Source organism: Athene cunicularia, assembly GCF_003259725.1.
Source record: "Athene cunicularia isolate RWA chromosome 2 unlocalized genomic scaffold, athCun1 chr2_part1, whole genome shotgun sequence".
Lineage (NCBI taxonomy): Eukaryota > Metazoa > Chordata > Aves > Strigiformes > Strigidae > Athene > Athene cunicularia.
The window spans coordinates 101338860-101359346 of NW_020799095.1; the positions used below are offsets into that span (position 1 = coordinate 101338860).

General features: G+C 37.0%; 2 protein-coding genes across 3 annotated transcripts in view; both read left to right on the forward strand.

The window, feature by feature from the left end:
• Nucleotides 1–1753, forward strand: part of MYOM1 (myomesin 1) — a 75836-nt gene extending 74083 nt beyond the window's left edge. The window contains exons 39-40 of the mRNA XM_026842307.1: nucleotides 219–342; nucleotides 1542–1753. Coding sequence (XP_026698108.1) covers nucleotides 219–342; nucleotides 1542–1753 — 336 coding nt within the window. The remainder of the gene's footprint in view (nucleotides 1–218; nucleotides 343–1541) is intronic.
• Nucleotides 1754–8893: 7140 nt separating this feature from the next.
• The window catches only part of LPIN2 (lipin 2), a 44570-nt gene continuing 32976 nt past the window's right edge, over nucleotides 8894–20487 (forward strand). The window contains exon 1 of one of the 2 annotated variants that reach the window (XM_026842796.1): nucleotides 8894–8966. Coding sequence is in view for 1 of the 2 variants with exons in the window: in XM_026842795.1 (XP_026698596.1) it covers nucleotides 16692–16775 (84 nt within the window). In the remaining variant the exon portion in view is untranslated. Of the gene's footprint in view, nucleotides 8967–16485; nucleotides 16776–20487 lie in introns of those variants that run through there. The other variant, XM_026842795.1, reaches the window with a different exon arrangement.

Sequence of the window (20487 nt, forward strand, 5' to 3'; positions counted from 1 at the left end):
TTTTGGCAGAACTGTGAGGGAATACAAGTGGGCTGGATATATCACAGGCTGGATACTTCTTTACTTCAGAAGATGTATGTGTCCCTGAAAGTTAGAGTAATAGCTGCTTGTAAACGTATTGCTGCCAGGGATTAGTTATGGTGGTTTCAAACTGAAATTGTGATGCATCCACATTTCTCGCTTGTGCACTTTTTTGTTCTTGCTTTGCTTCGCTTCAGGTGATTGTGATTTCTGTGTCAGGACAGACTGACACAGTCCAAGGACATGATCAAAATACTCTAACTGTATCTAAAAAGAAAAAAACAATGACAGCAAACAAACGGAAGGAAGTGGAAAAGAAAGGTAAGAGCTCTTTCACCTTTATGGTCTTCTACTCCAATGAAAAAACTGTTAAATGTTATGTGGTTAATAGTCTGTGCCAATCAATACTTCTCAGGTCTCAAACAGTCAAGTTTACAGTATGTACGCTCTTAATCAACAACAAATGCTAAGTATGAATTGCCAGGTTAAACCTGTGAGAGAGATTTAAATCAACACTTTAAAATCACCTTTCCACGAGTTTGTGAGTTCTCACCTTGGCTCACCTGTCTGATGACAGTTTTTTAAGCCATAATAAATAATTTCAAATTTCTGAATGCAGAGGAAAGAGCTCCTAAGCATGTATATATACACAGATGGTGTTATTTTCCAAAATGAAATTCATTTCAGCAGCTAGATATTTGACACTTTAAAAAAAAAAAAAAAAAAAGGCCTTGCTAATTAAGGGGCCCTCAATGCCAAAGTGTTTAGAAAACCCTGATCTTATAGCCACGATTTGAGATTAATCAAATATGCTCTTTTAGTTTTGCATCCATATTGAATGATAAAATTGGAATTATAAGTTACAAGTTTTTTTTGTCCAATTTAGAGAAAGGGGGGAAAATGAGAAGCTCTCTGGTGATTCAGCATTCTTTTATATTACAGTTTTTTACTGTTCTTTTAGACTCTTACTGTATAATTGCTACTTGGACAATGATTTATTCTTCACGGTAACAACTCCCTCATGTAGAGCATTTTAGCTCCAAATAAGGCTTAAATTCCAACATTATCAGAACATCTGTTTTACATATTACTGCCTAAGTATTTTTTCTTTGTATACAGGGTATATACATGTCATATTATTGCTGATGGAACATTTTATACTTATTTCCCTCCCCTTTCTGCTCCTAAGGCAAGAACAAACATTTAACTGCATTTCTTTCCTCTCTTGCCTTACTGGTATGGGTAACCTAGACATTTCTGGGCAGTCCTGTAAATGAGATGATTTATGTGAGAAACAATTATTTACATCTCTAAATGTTTTTCAGGTTCTACACCTTTAACTTTTTAATTAGAGACCAGAAAGACTTTGGCTTGCTTTTGGCTCTGTAAAAAGTAGTAACATTATTTGTGATGCTGAATCTCTTTATATGGGTATGTGGAAGAAAAATCTTACTCTACATACCTCTGTGTTTCTGAGCACTGTAAATGTAAGGTAAATTTTATTACTTCTCCTAAATCAGATTTTATTAAGCCACATGTAGAAGAAATTATTGCTACAGAAGAGACACCTGATGCAAATGAAATCCCCCCTGCGGAAACGGAAAAGAATACAAAAAGTAAGCATCAAGCAGCAAAGGTGACTGATGGAAAGGCAGCAGTAGCAGAAACGGTCCCTCAGCCCACAGAAAGCTTGGATAAGCAGGGAAAGAAACCACTGGAAAAAAAGCCTTGAGTAAACTCTGCCGTTCTTGAATGAAGAATGTCATCTGGATAATAAGTTCAAGCTGACATTTCATGGGTGGTAGACTAGCCATGATATTTTTACACAGACGTTTATTAGTGGTTTTTTACAACATTTGTTATAAAGCTTCATAACTTTAAATGCATAGTAGATGGGCACTTATGTTGCAGTACCAGAGTAGCTGCACTGTAGTAATTTCTAACTATCTTAATAATGAGCCATGTACTGACAAGCTGATTTTAATTACTAAAAAATGTCCATGATAAGCAGAGGTTATCAGAGCAAATCCCATCCAAAACTGACATATTTACTACTCTGAAAAAGAATGTTGATATCAATTTGTGGCTCTGTAACTGATATTTGTTAGGCTATCACAGGTTCAGGCAGACCCTGCTTACTTTCTCAAGGAAACCATACAGACAGTCCTCTTAATGCCATATGGGCACTTATTTTTCACCATGACCAATCTGGCCACAGGGGAAGATCTCTAGAAATACAAAAGACTCCTATGGATGCAGGGAGGGGGCATAATTAAGTTTCTTTCACTTTCATCAGGTGGATCAGGATGACATCTGGACATTTCTTATCACTGAGCCTCACACGACTGCTTTTCAGTCCTCTCCATTAACTCCCTCCTGGCCTTGCTGAGGTACTATGGATATAGCATTAACTCATAAAGTATCAGCTGTTCCACATGCTCATTTCTCTCCACCCTTTTTGCTACAGCAATCATATCTCTGCTACCAAGACCTGCTAAACCCACTGCCCTCCTTCCCCTCAGTGATTCAGCCCAACACTATCCCTTCTTTCCCCACTAGGATCAGACCTACTGGTTTCTTATAAAAGAGTGTAGCTTCATGATCCATGTAAGTGAAAAATAACTATAAGCCAAGAATCCCTGCTTTAAATCATTACTGTGCTCATCCACATTCATTACTGTGTTCATTCACATGTTTATATACTGAGGATATAAGAAAATATGACTCATTTGTGGATGTTTAGATACCTTGGAAGAAGCAGAGTTCAAGCTGAAAAACAAACCAATAAAACTAAAGGTCAGAATCCATTTTGTTAATACACAAGCTGAGTTCAACTTTTAAGTGACTGGAAATTATTAAATACAAGAAATAAAACCAAGATATTTTAATTACTAGGAAAATATTTTTATGGATTTAAAGTCTAAGAAGGCTTAATCATATTATATTGCCTTTTCCCAGGTGAATTACTGATGAAAGTTTACTGAACTCTGGTGATACTTCTCGGGTGTTAGATATATGACAAATGCAGAAATACTGAAAACACAAGAAATATCAGTTTCTGATTAGAAACTGATCCTTACAGAATTGTTAGCATGAGAAAGCGAAGAGTCTTAATAGCATATAAATGTGTAACACCTGACACTCATACTTCTGATAGAAAGAAATCCATTTCCTTCCAGTAGAATTCCAACATGGTTCTATTAAACTCTCTTTAAAACCAAAAGAAAGATTCTTGCTAGATAAAATACTAACTAGAGGGCTTATATGGAGGCAATTAGAGTAATAACATTTCTGTAAAGAAGGTAAAGAATTTAAATAATTTGTGTGGTCCATTCGGAGCAACAGAAAGATGTAGGATGCAACAGAAAAAAAATATGCAAATCAAAATATTGACAGCTACACAAAAAAAAGTGGTCGGAGCAACTTAAAATACAGACTGAAGTACAGCTCAAATCATTCTACTGGACTTAGGTACTATTTGACACATAGAGCTTGATTCAGTTCTACATTACATCTTGTTCTACATCTATGTATTGTAGTTTAAATTAGTAGAAAACTGAAGTAGCAAATGATGTAAGCATAAGTCCCATACAAAAATGTAGTAAGGAGCATTTCCATGGTAAATGAGAATGTTAAAACATGTAGGTTGTCATGCAACTGTCACAGAAAATTATAAATATCTACAGATGTGTGATTACATCACTGTCAGAGAGTTAAGAGTCTGGCCTTTCGAAATGTTACAAAGCTGCAGGCTGTTTCACACAACTCTTACCTGCTCTTTGCCATGGCAATTATTTTAACCTGCCTTACCTCTCTAAAAATCCATCACCTCTTACAGCTCCTTTGGGTTGGGAACCTCTCCCCCACAAGCATCAATGGCAGTGTGTAAGTTATATATAGAACAGATTGTACCATTGAGAGCTTTATCCAATTCCTGCAAAATACCACAGGGGTCTTTTCATTAGTTTTAATAGAAAACAAGGTGGATCTCAGAAGAATGTTTTCAAAAAGTCCCAAATGTCAGATTACAAAGCCCATTTTGCTCACCATGAATGGCAGATCTCTCTTTTGCATCATTGCAGCAGATCAGGACTTAGCTTTTTGATGAAAGGAAAATCAGTATTTTCTAGATATTTAAATTAAAACCTATCAGAGATACTTTAAAAAATGTTAACTAAAATGCACTAGGGTTTGGGGTTTTTTTTGTTAAATTTGGATGGTTCCTCAAAAAGCTGGTAATGCGGTCACATCAGTATTGTTCTACTGGAAGCTATTTGCTATCCAGAGGCATAATATTATGCATGGTAAATGAAATACACAAACATATCAAAGATTTAAAAAAACAATTTTAAAATTTTAATTATTTAAGCTGTAGTTGTTTGCAAATGTTTAACAAAATGTTGAAAATTAACATTAACAGAACTGAGTATATTAAATTTTATTATGCTATCATGGTTGAATAATATTTTTCTTGCAATCTAAATATATAATTTATATTCTGTTCTCCATGATAACGATGAAAAATTGTCACTGTCCATTACATAATGATGGAATGCAAAGAATTTCTAAAGCAACAATCTCCTATCAAACACACAGAACCATTTGACTACATTTAAAATCAGACACTGGTTGTAATGTTTATCTTAAGTGCCACTTCTGGATAATATCTTCTTTCTCACCTATATATTCCATTCCAGCACACATTACTCTTCATATTCAAATCTATAACTCTATTATAAATTTATATTCTTGTGTTATAACAACTGTATTTAACAGCGTGGGAAAGTGTTGCATTAAGCCATATTATCTAATCACCTTCCAAAATTACAAAGGCTGACTTTTGAAGATGAGAGAAAGGGTGAAAAATAGGCCTTGCCTTCCACTGTAGTAAAGGCATCGTGATTCCAGGTGTCCTTGAATTCTTCTGAGAATTGGTGCTGGATTTGTTAGCCAATTACTGAGGAAGATCTATCTGTGGTCTGAGGCTGGCAAACCATAATTTGGTAATACATAAAGCCACCATCTTTGAAGCAGGTAGTTGCAAAGTGAGCTCATCCTTAAAGTGTGGGGTGGACTTCTGCTCTGTATCCTTGAACAATAACTATAAGGTGAATGCGTGAACGATATTCCATTTAAGCTGCACTTAGACTGACCAGACATCTGAAACAAACCTTTCCACACAAGGTTGGTTTTTTTTTTTGTCTTGCTAAAAGAACACTAAGTTTTAAGAACTGAAACCAAAGAGAGTAAAAGCTGTAAAGAGAAAAACAGAGAAAACTGCTCCGTTCCACAAGGCCTTCTGGAGATGAAGGTACTGTGAGAGAGATGGTGAGGGGATGAGACCGATGGCAAGGAGAGGAAGGCTGCAGTCTTGTGCTGACTTCCCTTTGTCTCATTTCCCATTTCATTATGCAAGATGCCTTTCCCGTATTCTTTCTCCTTCTGCACATTTTCAAATGCAACACCTTTCCTTCCCTCTTTTCTCACTTTGCATCTTCTACCATCCATCCTATTTGATACAGTCATTTCCACTTACTGTTTCATCACTCGTACTAACAAGAGCAGAATAAAACCTCCTACTTAATTACGCTGTGATTTTGGCAAGGATGCAGAACCTCTTAATAGGAGGCCTGAAACCCTGCCATATCTGTCAGAAAATGGTTTGTGAAACACCTGCTAATGACTCACAAAGAACAGAGAAATATTGCTCACATGAGACTTGATCTGAGTGTGCTGACTTAACCAAATACCCTAAACCTACCAACAAGTCCATCAACTACACCAGGACTATCGGTGTGCTTACATATTTTGATGGCTCAGGGTACAGTTCCTTACAGCCCTGAATCCTTGCTAATAATTTCATTTTTGTCTCAACTGTTAAATGGGACTAAAAAGATAAACTAAATTGTTACATCCTGTCATAATGTTATTCTGATCTCAGAGAAATTACTGAAACACTCCTGAGAGGACATGTGCTAGTCATGACTAAGATGCAGATAGGGAGTCTCTCAGGTTTACTAGGGGTAAAACAGAATAGATAGAGTGTAAACAACAATTTTAAAAAGTTTAAGGATATCCGGACTGCTGTAATATCAGCAGGGGTGATGGTGGATATGGAATAAATGACTGCTCCAAACAATGGTTTCTGGGTGTTGTATGCATATAAGCAAGCAAAATGACATAATATCACTCATGTCAGCTTTTTTTGCCTTATTTGGCCAGACTTTTTAAAAAACTGCTATAACAACTAAGCAGGTGGCCATTTTTTCTTTTATCTACGAAAATCAGCAACATGCTGAGCATTCAGGGACCAGTGCAAGCTGGGGGTTGGTGCTACATCCCTATACCTGCAGCTCTCTACTATCTGCAAAATCACAAATTTTCTGAGACTTCACCAAAGCCAGGCCTAGCACCCTATAGCCTCCCAGACCTGTGATTTACCCCTGGCACTCTGTATCCTAAACCCTTCATCATTTCTTGCCCAGCCCTAAGCAGGCTTCATCTCTCACACATGATTGCTGGTAGACATGATCTGGCAGTTGAACAGCCAGAGAGGCACTGATTTACACATGGCACTAGGTAACAGGCTTTCAAATTATTTTCCTTTCATGATTTAAAAAAAAAAAAAAAAAGGCAAGCAGTTCCTCACCTCATCACACCTCCCCCTGTCCCTGATGGGGAAAATAATAGCGACATTTGTGGTGAAAAGGCAAAACAAACCTAAATGAGATGGCAGGTTTCCTGTGGCCTGGAGGCCCTGGTTTAACTACCAGTGAGTTATGGTTCAACAAGGACCACAGATCATGCATAGGTGAAGAGAGATCCTATCTACACCACTGCGGTGTGTAACTCCACCCAGTCAGAATGGAAACACATCTCACTTGATACAGCGGTGGAAAATGCAAGCCATTTTTACAGCTCGATTGTAATCTTCCATGTGTAAGGGCAAAGGAGTAGAGGATACAAAAGGAAAATGAGGGCTGTCTACTTCTGTAGCCTTCTGATTCTCTGGTGATGATAATTTTGGAATGGGAAACGTTACATAAAGGGAAAACACTGTGTTTTCAAGTAAATGCTGTTTAATCAGAAGTGCCCATTCCAGGTCTGAAATAGAAAAGTATGGCTTGTCAATTTGTTCCCCTTTTTCAAGTCAAGATTTTTCTGCCACCTCAGAAGCTAGCTTGTTTTTGGATTAGGCTTAAATTTGTAATAGGATCTAGTTTAAAATTTGAGGACATATGACAGATTTAGACCCTGCCTCTCACCTCCCTGTGAACAGGGCTGTCTGGTGTTGGAAAGGAGAACCTCAACTGAAAGAATCATTTGCTGTTATGACTAGCAAAGATAAGATCACGGAAACAGAAAAGCTTCTGTTAGAGCAACCACTAATGTGGTTACTCTCATGAACTAAGCAACTAAGATGCCAAATAAGGAACTCTGTAAAGCAGAGAAATGATCTGTTAGGCTGACTGCGTGTTTTCAACAGATGTTATGCTAATGTGGCTAGGTAATTGTTATTATGACATTATATTCAAATGGGAGGCCTCTTCAGAAAACTGCTGCAGCTGAAACAGGGTTGCACTGAAGGGTGGAAAATAGCTCCATTAGTCCGTGTTGCATCCTCGTATCCTGAGTCCTGGAAAGTGTTCCAAAATTGACTCAGAATTTCTGACATAATAACATCATCAGAATGGGCAGGCGTGAAATTGGACCTTTGTTTCTTTTTACATATGTATAATATAGTCACCCTATCCACATAATTCTGTTTGTGTCTTCTTCCATGAACTATTTTCTTTAAATATCCAGCCTACATGTTATGCAGGGATAATTTTCTTTTAGTTCCAGATTTAATTATATTATTTCCAAATAAGCAAACTCACCAACTACAGTCTTTTAGGCAGCTTGTCCCAGTAGGTACAGATGAATAAACAGATCTCTCTTTGTAGAACCAGTAATAAAAGATTGTCAAGGATCTTTTTAGATACATGGACTACCACAGTAAACTTGTCTATACACTACTTTGCATGCTAGCATGCCTTTTTGTCAGTTGCACTGAATACTCTGTTAACTAGCCCGATTTCTTGCGTTACAATTATATAAAACCTATGTGAGAGCCCAAAATGGCTCTTAACACCAAGTGGGGCAAAGCCAGCCTTTAACAAAACTCTTGTCAACAGACTAGCAGATGCAAATGTAATTGGTAGACAAATAAAAGGACAATGAAATAAAGAAGCAACACTGATAGCGATAAAACAATTCATATGTGTTGAAACCTAAACTGTATTTCCAATTATGCTACTTCTCTTTCCCCTTTTTTATACTGCAAGTTGTCTGGGGTGAGAATATTATCCTGTTTTAGTACTTATTATGTCTCTATATCATCTGGGGCCTCTGGGCAATTGTGTGACTCAAGTAAATAATAACACATCATCAAGCCAACTTCAGTGAGCTGCGGCGTGAATCACAAAAGCAATGGCCAATAAAGCCGCTGACCTGAAATACATTGCTGGCTTGCTGGACTCACTTTGATTTTGCAATTCTACACTTTCCTTTGAAAAAAATGTCCTCCATTTATAAACATTCTCCAACACTGGACACTTTTAAGATTCAGCTGGACAGGCTGTCTTGTCTAGACTGTGCTTTTGCCAAGAAAGGTTGGACCAGGTGATCCCTGAAATCCCTTCCAACCTGGTATTCTGTGATTCCATGCAATAAATTCTTTTCTGGCCTCCTCTGGGCAGAGCGGTAGCTTTCAAAAGGATGCAGTGACAGGTTGTATAAAGCCACAAACACCCTGAATGCAGTTTCTGTTTGAAACATCCCTGTCAGGAGGTGTTAATTGGGAGACTTAGCTCAGACCACGGCTATAAACAGCTGCCGAGCAGTCTGCTGATGACCACCTCAGCCCCGCGCCTGAGGCAACGGGCGGCTACCCAGGCACCGCGGTAGGTAGCCGGGATGCGTCACCCAAGCCCTGACCGCTCTGCCCTTGCGACCACAACGCGGGGCCGGGCCACAGCCTCCCGACGCCCCCCGGGAGGCTCTGCGGGGCCGGGGAAGGGCGGAGGAGGAGGATGAGCGAGGAAGGCAGGCCCGGAGGTGACCGCCTCGGCAAGGCCGCGGTCGCCCACAGCCTCTGCTCCTCCGTTCGCCTTCGCTGGCGCCGGGTAAATGCCCGCAGCCGCCTCCTGCCCCACAGGGCGCAAGTTAGGCGGGACCGGCCGCGCTGCCGACCCCGCTCCGCCCAGCCCGGCCGGGCGCCAGGCCTCAGCCGCCGCCGCTCCCGCGCAACAGTGTGGGCTTGTCAGTCACTCAGTAGATACCTAACTATTGTTTGTAGCCATACCAGGCAACTAGCTCCAGGCAGGACCATCAGTTGTGCCTTCTCCCCTAGCCCCTGCTACTGTTTCTTTGCATCCCAGAACATCCAGGAATGTAAACAGTTTTGCCATCCCTTACAAAAAATGAAGGAAGATCTCTTGAGTAAGGGAATGATCTGTGAGGTGCTCTGTGAACACAGAGTACTATTATATAGCAGAATATTCAACAGATAAACTAAGAAGTTTCTAAATGAACTCAGAATGTCAGGAACTTTCAATGAAATGCTGTATTGTCTGGTATTCTTAATTACAGTAGGAATAACTAGATAGTGGTGAGAGGCTCTTGTAAGCAATTACAGTATTAATTTTTAAACTTGTAGCATAACTTTTCGGTTAAGCGTATCAATGTTTGGAGTTTTTAATGGCCTGTAAAAGAGGTGATGTTTGAACTTGTCTTAGTACTTTTTGATTTCTTACAAAATTCTTTGTTATTACTTACTTGGCTGACATACATGTAAAATGTTCCAGTTTCACAGTGCAGAGAACTTTTTGTCCTTTCTCCCTAATTCCAGTGTTTCCACTAGTGTAAAGTCATGATCAACTATGGGGAAGCATAAAATGCACTTGCCGCGCCTGACATCTCCTTAGGTATCTTGAGGCCCAGAATAGCCCTTCTTTGCATTACGTGCTTTATGACTTGGTCTCTACCCCAGAGAACTTGTAGTCTAGATCAGATAAAGCTGAAAGGGTTTTGTTCAAAGCCACACTGGGAACCTCTGTAAAATCTAGAGGTTGAATTAATTACATTTGGTTTTTTCTTCCTGGAAGATGCTCAGATGGTTAATGCCTCAGATCACAATTTTCTTCTTTTCCAGTCTTTTACACCTTAAGTGCAAGATCACAGCATATAGGAAACCAGACAGTTCTTGAAGGTCTGTGTGTGATCACAGAATATCTGAGAATATCTGTGCTGAATTAGAACATTTTTTTTAATAAAATAGCTTTGGCTTATATATAAAGTAACTTCTAAACATTGTGTATATCCCGAATTGGAAATATATTGTTACATAACTGAAAAGGGATGAAAGGACACCTGTTGTGAGAGTCAGTGCTGCATATTACATATATCCTCAGTGAAAAAGCTTTCAGGTTTATACAAAGCAGCAGGTGATATGTTTGTGATCAAATTTAGGACTAAAATGTATACATTAGATGTCTTCATCGCATACCAGGGAGTTTCTGAGAGTGTAGTATAGTAGCATACTGTATCCCGATGATTTTTGCGTCTGATAATGCTGATCAAGAGTACTTCCTTTATGAACCTTTTATCTCATTGCAGTTGCATTTTAAAGAAGTTCTCCAGTAACACAAATAAATCATATCTGTAAATTCCTCACTGTTAATATAGCTAAGTGGAGATTTTTAAAAGAAAATTGAAAGTAAAATTGTCTACTTCAAGCATAGTAAAAATGGTGCTGCTTTTGCAAATAATGTTGCACTTAAAAATGAGTTTTTATTCTGCCTAGCTGCTATCTCATCTTGCGTGTTACAAACACTCTAGTGTGTAGTAACATTATTACATTTCAGTTTGTGCAGGCAGTCTGATTTAATATGGGACTGTCATGCCAAGTCAAGCCAAATTGTCTTTGTGTGAGGATGAAACTTAGCACATTTGCTGGGGATTTTTAAATTTTTATAGAATTTCTTTTTTCTTTTCAAGAGAATTTCCAAGTAAAGGATGCTAGTTTTCCCTTCCTAGTTTTTTATTGTTGCCAGTTTCTTTAAGCTTTGCAGTAATGTAATTTGACAGTAACTGCCGGAACTTGTCCCAAGTCACTCTTTTCCTAACACTAAGGGACACTTCCTCATTGCTGCTGCCTGCATTGAGTGAATAGATACGATTTTTAACTGAGGAACTGGCCCCTTTATTTATCCAAAGTGCCTAAATTCAATACTAGAAATGTAAATATGTAAAACAATATTAGAAAAGTCTCCAGTGTACCATGTGACATTTTTGTATTGGTCTAATGTGGCTAAAATAAGCACATGCTAAGCTAGTCTTAGGCCCAAGTCTTTAGGTTTACTTGTATTTTTTTTTTTCAGACTGCATAACTGTCTCCTTGGGAAATGTACTTCAGTATTTATGGTTATGAAAGGCCATTTAAAGGAAATGTATAAAGAATTCTTTGCAAAATTCTGTCAGAGAAGTGCTTCCAATAATGAATTGTAGCTGAGATTCCATTAGAAATGGAATTAATTGTCTCTCACTTGGTTAATGATAGAATTTAGTTTGTGACGTGAACTGAAATACGATGATTTAAAAAAAAAATCCCTAAAAGCTGTTGACTTCCCAAATGAAAAGTGTGCATGTTAACACCAATGAGAAATCTGTGAGGCTGCTTTACAGGTTTGTCATGTCCCCTATAGACAGTGCAAACATGCTGTGTGGTAGGGATGAACAGATATATCCGTTAGACAGATGTGATCTCTGTGTTCATTAGATCTCAATAAGGCAAATAGATTGTGTTTGGTGAGTGAGTAAGCATATGCTAATTTGCTCAGTCATATCTAATTTTCCCCATTCCTTAATCTCATGCTATGAATAAGTTTGTGGGGGAATTCTAGCACTTTTACCTGAGTCTCTAATAAAATAGCCAAGTCTTACATGCAGATAAAATTTATGGATGTGGTTCTGTTTTGGTACATGTTCATAGGTTCAACAATATGAAGAGTCTATTGAGTAAAAAAAGGTTTCTTGTTTACATACCCCCCAAAAATTCTTTATATAGTGTATTCCATATATGCAGTTATCAGAATAAGATTACTTCTTTCTTGTCAACCTGAAGATATGTACTAGTCTCAGATCTTATCTTCATGTATATGGTAAACAAATTATTCACCACTAATAGATCAAGATGCATTTCATACTTAAAGACATGACTGTGTTCTTTTGCTTTGACTCTTAAATCCCGGAAGGCTGTAAGAAAATATAAATACACCTGAGGCAGATCAGTGCCTGGAAAGAAACCTTTTTAAATGGAAAAAATAGGGATTGCTCACTAGGGAAATGCTTAGGGCTTTCTAGAAACATACAGGAAAAGCTTCATCTGCTGTCTCTCATATCATGTAAAAACGAGATGGATGGAATTTCTATTCAGAAACTTCGGGTTCTGTGGCATGTGTCTAGAAATAAGTTCAACCAAGGATGATGTGGCTGTAGAAGAGTCTGTGCTGCTGGAAATAGGTGTGTCAAGTGTGGCAGGCACTTGTGTGTGATACGGTCCTACAGATTCCAAAGAGGTGCACTCTTGGATTAGCCAGTTACTACTTTTCAGTGGCTTGAAAAAAGTTAAGGTCTTCATATATATAAGAACTACTTGTGTGCATGTAACCTAAGGTTTTGATTGAACTGATAGTTTTAACAGTAAAACTTACTTTATGGACTCTTAAAAATATTCTTTGTTCTCACTGAAGTTCCTTCGTAAACAGAATAAAAGGTAACTTAATTTGTGTATTTTTTTTTTAATACAAGGAAAGATGCCATAATACTGGAATCAGATGATTAATAATAGATCATACAGATATAACTGTTGACATATTACAAAAGGTTCAAGTCCAGATAAACTGCGGATTTCCTTTCTTGCTATTTTTTGTGATTAAAAAATACGTAAGCTGCATTGAAAAAAGTATTCCAATTTGAATGTCTCTTGCCTCCACCTGACAGGAGATCTTGAAAGCATTGAATTTACCATCTTGCATCACAGATGGAAAACTAGACATTTGATTTTATTATTTTTTTGTATCACTGGTGTTTCTTTAACATCTGTTAACTGCTTGGATTCTTGTACAATGCTGTTACTTGTGATAGGGTTTTTCCATTATTTTTATTTTTGGGATGGCTCGGAATTGTGAGTAAAAGCAAGTAACGCTGCCTTTTAGTCTTTTTCAGCTTTTCTGTGAAGAACTTGATTTTTAGTTGCACATTGCTGAAGTTGAAAATTTAATTTAAAGTTATATATTAGCCACCTTCAGCCTTTATGTGGAAAATTTTAGCAAGTATATTCATTTTTGTATAAGAAGTGAAACTTGATGGTATGTTTACTCTCTACTACAGCAAAAACTAGCTGTTTTTTTAGAATTCTTGTGTCCCTTTCAGAAGGGATCTGAGGCCGGATGGTCTTCATTCAGTATGTCTTCTGTTACTCATGTTTAAATTTATTCTATTTTGGCAAAGTTAGCCTTTAAATTAGGTCTAAAAGTCCATATTGAGCATGGATAGACTTTTGCAGTTAAAAGTAACAGAGATGCTGTGTTGGATATATTTTACCACAAGCTGGAATGAGCAGAGCTTTATTTCCAGTTTCAGTAAGCAGATGCTTCAGACCAGGGCTAGGATCAAGAACTTAGGGCACAGGAAGGTGTTTTTAGTCCCACTCTGACTTTCATAATCTCAGTAGAATTGGGAACTCTTCCACTTTGTTTACACCCTTTGTAAACCTTGTCTACAAAATGTAAAAAGTGCATGAAAATAAGGAAGTGTGGTGGAATTTAGGAATTTGTGTTGAGTTCTGGGGAGAAGGGACCTTTTTCAGTGTCAGGATGTGGTGTGAGACTGAGAACTGTGGTGCTTAAGTCTTAGTTGATAGTAAGTAAAATGATTTGGGGCAGGATGAGGTGAAGTAGACATATAGGATACAAAGGTTGTCCCATACTTGCTGTATCTATTAGGATATGTTAACTGGAGAAGGATTTGTCTGATTCATTTGTCTTAGCATCGTTACCCTGATCTCGGAGTGAATTGTGATTGTGTACTGATAGAAAGAAGCTCATGTCTGTAGGATTTTTGCTTCATTCCTTCCAGAATTTAGAATGACATCTACTGATGAAAGCTGGGGAAAGGTCCTGTAGCTGTGTTCTGGCCACGCTGGTTCTACAGTTCCTATACAGTACAATTAAATCACTTCAATGTAACTTTCACAAGCAAACTATGTGGGTTTTTTTTCTTTGTAATGACCATCAGGGATATATAAATTTAACTGTGCTAAAAACCCCTGTAGTCTTAATTCCTAATCTCCTGGCCTGAGTTTTCCATTGCATAGGTGAAAAAAATAATACTGCATCTCTGGCATGCTGTAAAACTAAATAAATGCAGTCAAATATACTATGAAGGTTACTATAGAAAAGTACCATTTAAAAATAGAATCATATTTCCCATCAGGGATTTTGACTAATGAGCAATGGGATAAGAAGTGTAGACTCACAAAGAGCAGAGGAAAAAAAACAACCCATAGAATGATGAGTGATCTTTGTCAGCATTATTAACTTGCATGAAGCTAGTGAAAAAACTAATTTGTGTATTCTGAGGCTAAACCACAGTAAAATCTGCCCATGACAAACAGCTGGATTAAGGTTGAATGAAAACCGTTGCTTCTGGTACTTCCAAATTTGGCGTAGTTGCTTTTCAGATCTAGAGCTAATTTTCCTGTGTAAAATGTAAACAAATAACATAGTACTTAAACTTACTTGGAGGGAATTATTTTATTTACCTTATTACTACTGAGAAATAAAAGAGAAGGAGGCTTACTAAGTGTGCAAAGCTTATTACCTGTCTAAATCTTACCTTACTGCAGTGACCTCAACTTTTTCTGTATTCTAGAAAGTCAGTTTTCTAAAACAGATTTAGAAGCTTTGAAGTGTCAATCTGAAATACTGAAAAATACTCAAAATAGATAAAACAGAAAATTATACACAAAAAGACAACAAAGCTAAGTCAAAAGTGTTTTAAAAGAAGCACTGTCTTGCAAAGCTGGCTTTCATTCTGCTCAAAACTGTTTTTGCTGTATTCTAGCAGAACACATGTGGTAAAGGAATGATGAACAAGCAGAGGAAAATTGAGTATGTCTAGTAATTCTTAATATCCTATGAAAATATTGTCAGGTCTGCTAACACACACTAATTTTTCCTGTGTAGAGCCACATTAAATATTAATTTATTCAGTGTATAGAAAAGGGCCCAGAGATGGTAGGAGCTTGTTGCAACTTTACTGCAGATAGAACAATCCCAACACTCAGTTTAGGAGTTTGTCATCAAGAGTGATTTAGTTGTGTCCTTAAGTGTAGCGCATTAATTATTTTGGAAACCTACAAGCCATTTGTCTGCATCCAATAATGTGATTCACTGTCCTTGCATCAGAGCCTAGTGCATAAATTTATGAAATTTAGAGGACAGAATAAAGATGGTAGGATCTTGGATTATTTTTTAGCTCGTAATTCCAGAAGTAGTCCTCCACAGTCTTCTGTAGCAGACACAAAGTAACACTGTGGGGGTTGAGAGAAGGTGCATAGATTTAAAATAATGAGAATATGTCTATGTTGAGGAAACATTAATGGTCCTCAGAGAATGTCTCTTCCATTCAGGGGTAGAACTACTATACTTCCTCAGTTCTTTCACCTATCCATGATGCTGTTTAGAGAAGTAATGACATTTCAAAATTGCTCAGATCAAAAATTAATTCTTATTCTCAGTCATGGAGCTAGGTATACAGTAAGCCTGCATGTGTTGTTCACACACTCAACTTATAGTGCTGTAACAATTCAGTTCAAAGAAAGTAGAAAAATTTCCACAGAAAAAATATGTTTATTTTGGTGTGCATTGCTTATGTATGATTTAGTGTAAGTTTGACACCAGATCAGTTGTCTCTTTACTGTTGCAATGCAATTTCAAAAAGGGGAAGAAACAGCCCACAGATACCAGACCCTGAAATGTCACCAGATTTGTCCTATAAAACTGGACTAGCTAGCCCAGTAAAACCATCAGTGGAGGGAGTGGGCACATGGAGTGGCAGCAGGCACCCTTGAATTAGATGTGCAGCAGGCTGAACTAGGACTCTGCATGCTGCTACAGGTGTTAAGAGTTGCAACAGTGGGCGAAAAGTGAGCTAATGTAGACTTTGCTTAAGAATCATTAACTAAATCCCTGTTTCTTTTCGAGGGAGCCTCAGCTAAAGTCACGTGACCTGATGTAAAACAAGATCATTACCTATCAGTGCAAACATATGGCAAAGTCTGCCCATGTTATTACTTATCTCAAAGAGTGCAAGGGGGCTGTGACATTTCAAGCAAAGCCTATTGGCGAGAGAGTTTCTATGTGAGCTTTCTTAAAGAAGTGCTTCCTTTTTAATCATCATGCTGCGTGGGAAAGTATAGCAAACATTTTTCTCTAATAGACCAGAAGATTTACATAATTCTTCTGCTTCGATGGAAAGAGAAGAAATGCTGATACAACATTCCATTATGGCTGTAAGCTTTACATTTACCTGTACTGTGGAAAGTTAGTTTTCTGTTTTCTGGGATGCATTTCTCAGGAAAGGATGGTTTTGACGATGACTTCAATAGCAGTGTTGCTGTCCATGAAAGGGTTCCTTCTGGAATCTTGGTGAGTTTGACAGATTGATTGCTAAATTATGGGTATGTAATTTCCTATAGCATAGGTAAAATATATAAAAATTGACTGCCTGTATTTCATAGTATGTGTAAGACTTTAATTAGGCATTCACAGACTTACTTTGTTTCCCATTTTTGTTCCATGAGTGCACTGTGCAGTACTAGGAGCAATCCTAAACGCCAATTAAAATCTTTACTTAGGAGCAAAGACATTTTTGTTTGCTTGTTTTTGCTGAGTAGACCTGATGCTACAGTGGTCCTGTTTCACATGGTTATTATCCCTCACCCCAATCTTTTCAGGGTACAAAATAGAAACTAGTAAAACACCTACTGAAGGTTTTCTCTGGTTAAGGAAAACTCCTGCCTCATAAATATATATACATGCAAATATAGGCAAGATGAAATAAATAGAGGAAAGCCATTGCTATGCATGTTTTTTGTTTTGTTTTCCTACCTAATCTCTTGAAACAAATGCAACTTCTTTACTGTTTACATCATGTGGCATTAGACTATCTCTTAATCCTCTAAATGTATCTCAAAATAAGTGGTATGTATAAATACCTACTCTCTTGTAAGAAAAGATCTACATTTAAGTAACTCTTTTTTGCAGCAGCAGCAGCAGTTTATGCCCTCTAAAGCTGTATCTCTGCTCTAGAGCAATCTGATAGTTTACCTTTGAGTAACTTGCACTCTTCTTTTTCTGTTGTTTAACTGGGCATCTGTAGTATTCATGTTCACAGGAGTGCACCTGTATAGAAGGTGTTGGCTTTAAGAATACAAAAAATGCAGTTTACCTTTACTAAAGCAGTACTCCAAATTCACAGAAAACACAAATTTGTGGACAGTCTTTTGATTATATCTTGCACTTGTATATGGATATTACTGAATAACATACAATTGTTCAAGAAAAGGTGTTGGTTTTATAGCAGCCAAAATAACATATTTGTTAATGGTACATAGATATAATTCCTATCCACAAAACCTCCTGATCAAGCTAATGTAAGCATTTCCTGGTGGTAAGTTTTGAAAATTTGGCCATTTATCATGTAGAGCAAGTTAGATACTTAATCTGAGCTGTAGTGCTGTTTAGTCATTATTTTTGAGAGCCATTCTATTCCTCATTGCTGTAACATGAGGAAATCAACCAACATATGCAGGATTAATTTTAGTTTAATTGATTTGTTTTATAGATGTGGGCACAGAATTCTGGTTTTAGTTCTTGAACTTCCAAAGTAGATATTTTCTTATTTTGTATGTATTGTTATGGTCTCTCTCTCTGTTTCACTTTTTGCCTTTTGCAGTGTAATGGCTTCTTGCCAGAAAAGAATCTTTTTTTTGATACAGGACAGAGAGATCCTTTCCTCCATTCCAATTACAGTTGCACTTAGCTTAGTAGTATTAATATATTCAACTATAAGATTTTTTCCAAACCAGGTAGTATTACACGAACATTTAAAAAATCAATCTCTGGAGCTTCAAAAGTCACAAAACCTATTTTTCTGTTGTGAGACCTTAGGTATTAATAGCGTTTTAATTTGCTATCCTGGAAGAATAAGCAGTAGTTAGCTACATTAATTTCAGCTTTTTTACAGTGTTCTGGAATTTGACTGCATCAGGTAATGTATATACTCTGGATATCAAAATAAATAAAACTTAAAAGCTAAACAGTATTGTGAAATATTGCTGCATTGCCCTTTCTTAGCTTGTCTTGTACGTTAGACTTCTGCCTTGAATTGTAGCACTTGAAATTGGCATGCTTTTTAGGTTCTTAGAGCAGGTTATGAAGGTGTACTCCTCTCTAGTTTTCTCTGCTTTCAGGACAATGGCATTTAGCAAATGTTTACTAAGCATGAAATAAAGAGCTATCAAGGAAATACTTTGTTTTACTGGTTATTCTGTGATCAGACTATATCTATTGCACTTGTGAGGATTAACACAATAACATTTTACATTGTTCCTTGCTACAGTCAGATTCAATACTGCTCACCACAAGTTTTTCAACAATATACAATAAAACTTAAAGCAAAAGAAACCTCGTCAAAATTTTAAAATCGCCTAGCTGGGGTTCTATTGACATTTGAGGTAAATTAAACATCTTGTATTTCTCAGGTTTGTAGTGACACTTTATTTCTATTTGATCATTTGCTTGCTGCAGTTTGAACCTTCTTAAATAACATGTTTATCTTTACAAAGTGAACATTATGTTAAAAGCTGAACTACAACTTGATAAGCAATAATATACATTAGTTTCTGTTCTACAGTTTTGTTTGCTTACAATGTACAAAACAATGTTTGCATTAAGACTTGGATCGTAAAAAACTTCTTTCCTTATAAACATTGTTTGTAATACTCAGTAGGTTCAAAAGTTCATAACTTTTTCACATGTAACATTATTGTGTTTATGTATGATAATAAAAGTGGCTGTGCTGTGAGCTACAGAAATGTGAGATCTATTAAAGAGATAACTTTCACTATAGGAAAGCAAGAATATATGCAAAATAGGTGAATGCTTCAGTCCTGTTTTTTTTTGTGATTTTCTGTGGTTAGACAAGGTCAGTTACCATGTATGTGAGGAAAATGAGATTATTTAGCAACTGAACTCAATTCGTAGCAGTTGGTGTGAAATTCTGATCTTTTAAACAGTTGCTACTTAAATGATAGAGAATTCCTGGCTAATGTCTACTTCTCAAGTCCTATTCACTGAAATTAAATATATGGAATGGAGACTAATAAGGACTTCTATTCCTGATTGTGCCAAACATTTAACAAATTCAGTCTCCTTGGTGACATGAAATCAACTTTTCTTTGTAAGCCAATACCATAGACTTCTGGAAGCAGCCAAGGTATAGCCATGAATGATAATGACTGTGTGTAAGAGAATTTTTCCTAAGATTGAGAATAAAGAGGACTGTCATTGTAGGGGAAGACCAATTGCTTAAACAGTAAAGCAGAGAATATTACTGCCTTTCTGTCTTGGGTTACAGTTCCATGAAATGGAGCAAATACCTCTCTCACTTGTGAAAAGGAAGATGTTCAGTTCCCTACCCTAGTATTTATTTTTTTTTCCCCCCCCTAGCTCTTTGGTGCTGCTGTTGTGCCTCATGACTCTCTGGTGTTTGTCATGTTCTTCTTTGTGAGCTAATCTAATTTACTAACCTACTGAAACAAACAACAACAACAAAATGTGAAGACTTCTTCCAGCTGTGTCAGTGAGCTAAAATCAGTTCATTAAGAGGGTCAGATGAAGAAAGGTTGAAGTGAAACCTCGTCTTTTTAGCAAGAGTGAGCTATTATTAGCAAGCAGTCAATTTTATAGTTGTACATCAAACTACTTAGAGATGAAACTGAATTTTATTAATCACCAGTGTTGATGGAGAGTCCATTCTGCTAATCTCATTAGTCATGCAATGACACTGTTCTTTTTGTCTTCATCAACCACATTGTACAAAAACAACAGGAACAAATTCTCTTATGTTACCTAGCACAGGGAATCTGTGGATAATTTCAAAACAGTTTTAAGTCTGTATTGGAAAACCCCCATCTTCCTTTTGAAATCTTTTGGAGAGGAAATGTTTATATTTTTCTTCCCAAAGTTATAGATGTGATTAGGTAATACATGTTAGGCCTGAGATGGAGTAAATAATTCCATAGCTGCTCTAAGTTTGTGATAGTTTTAGATTTCCTGCATGTTTATAATTATATTG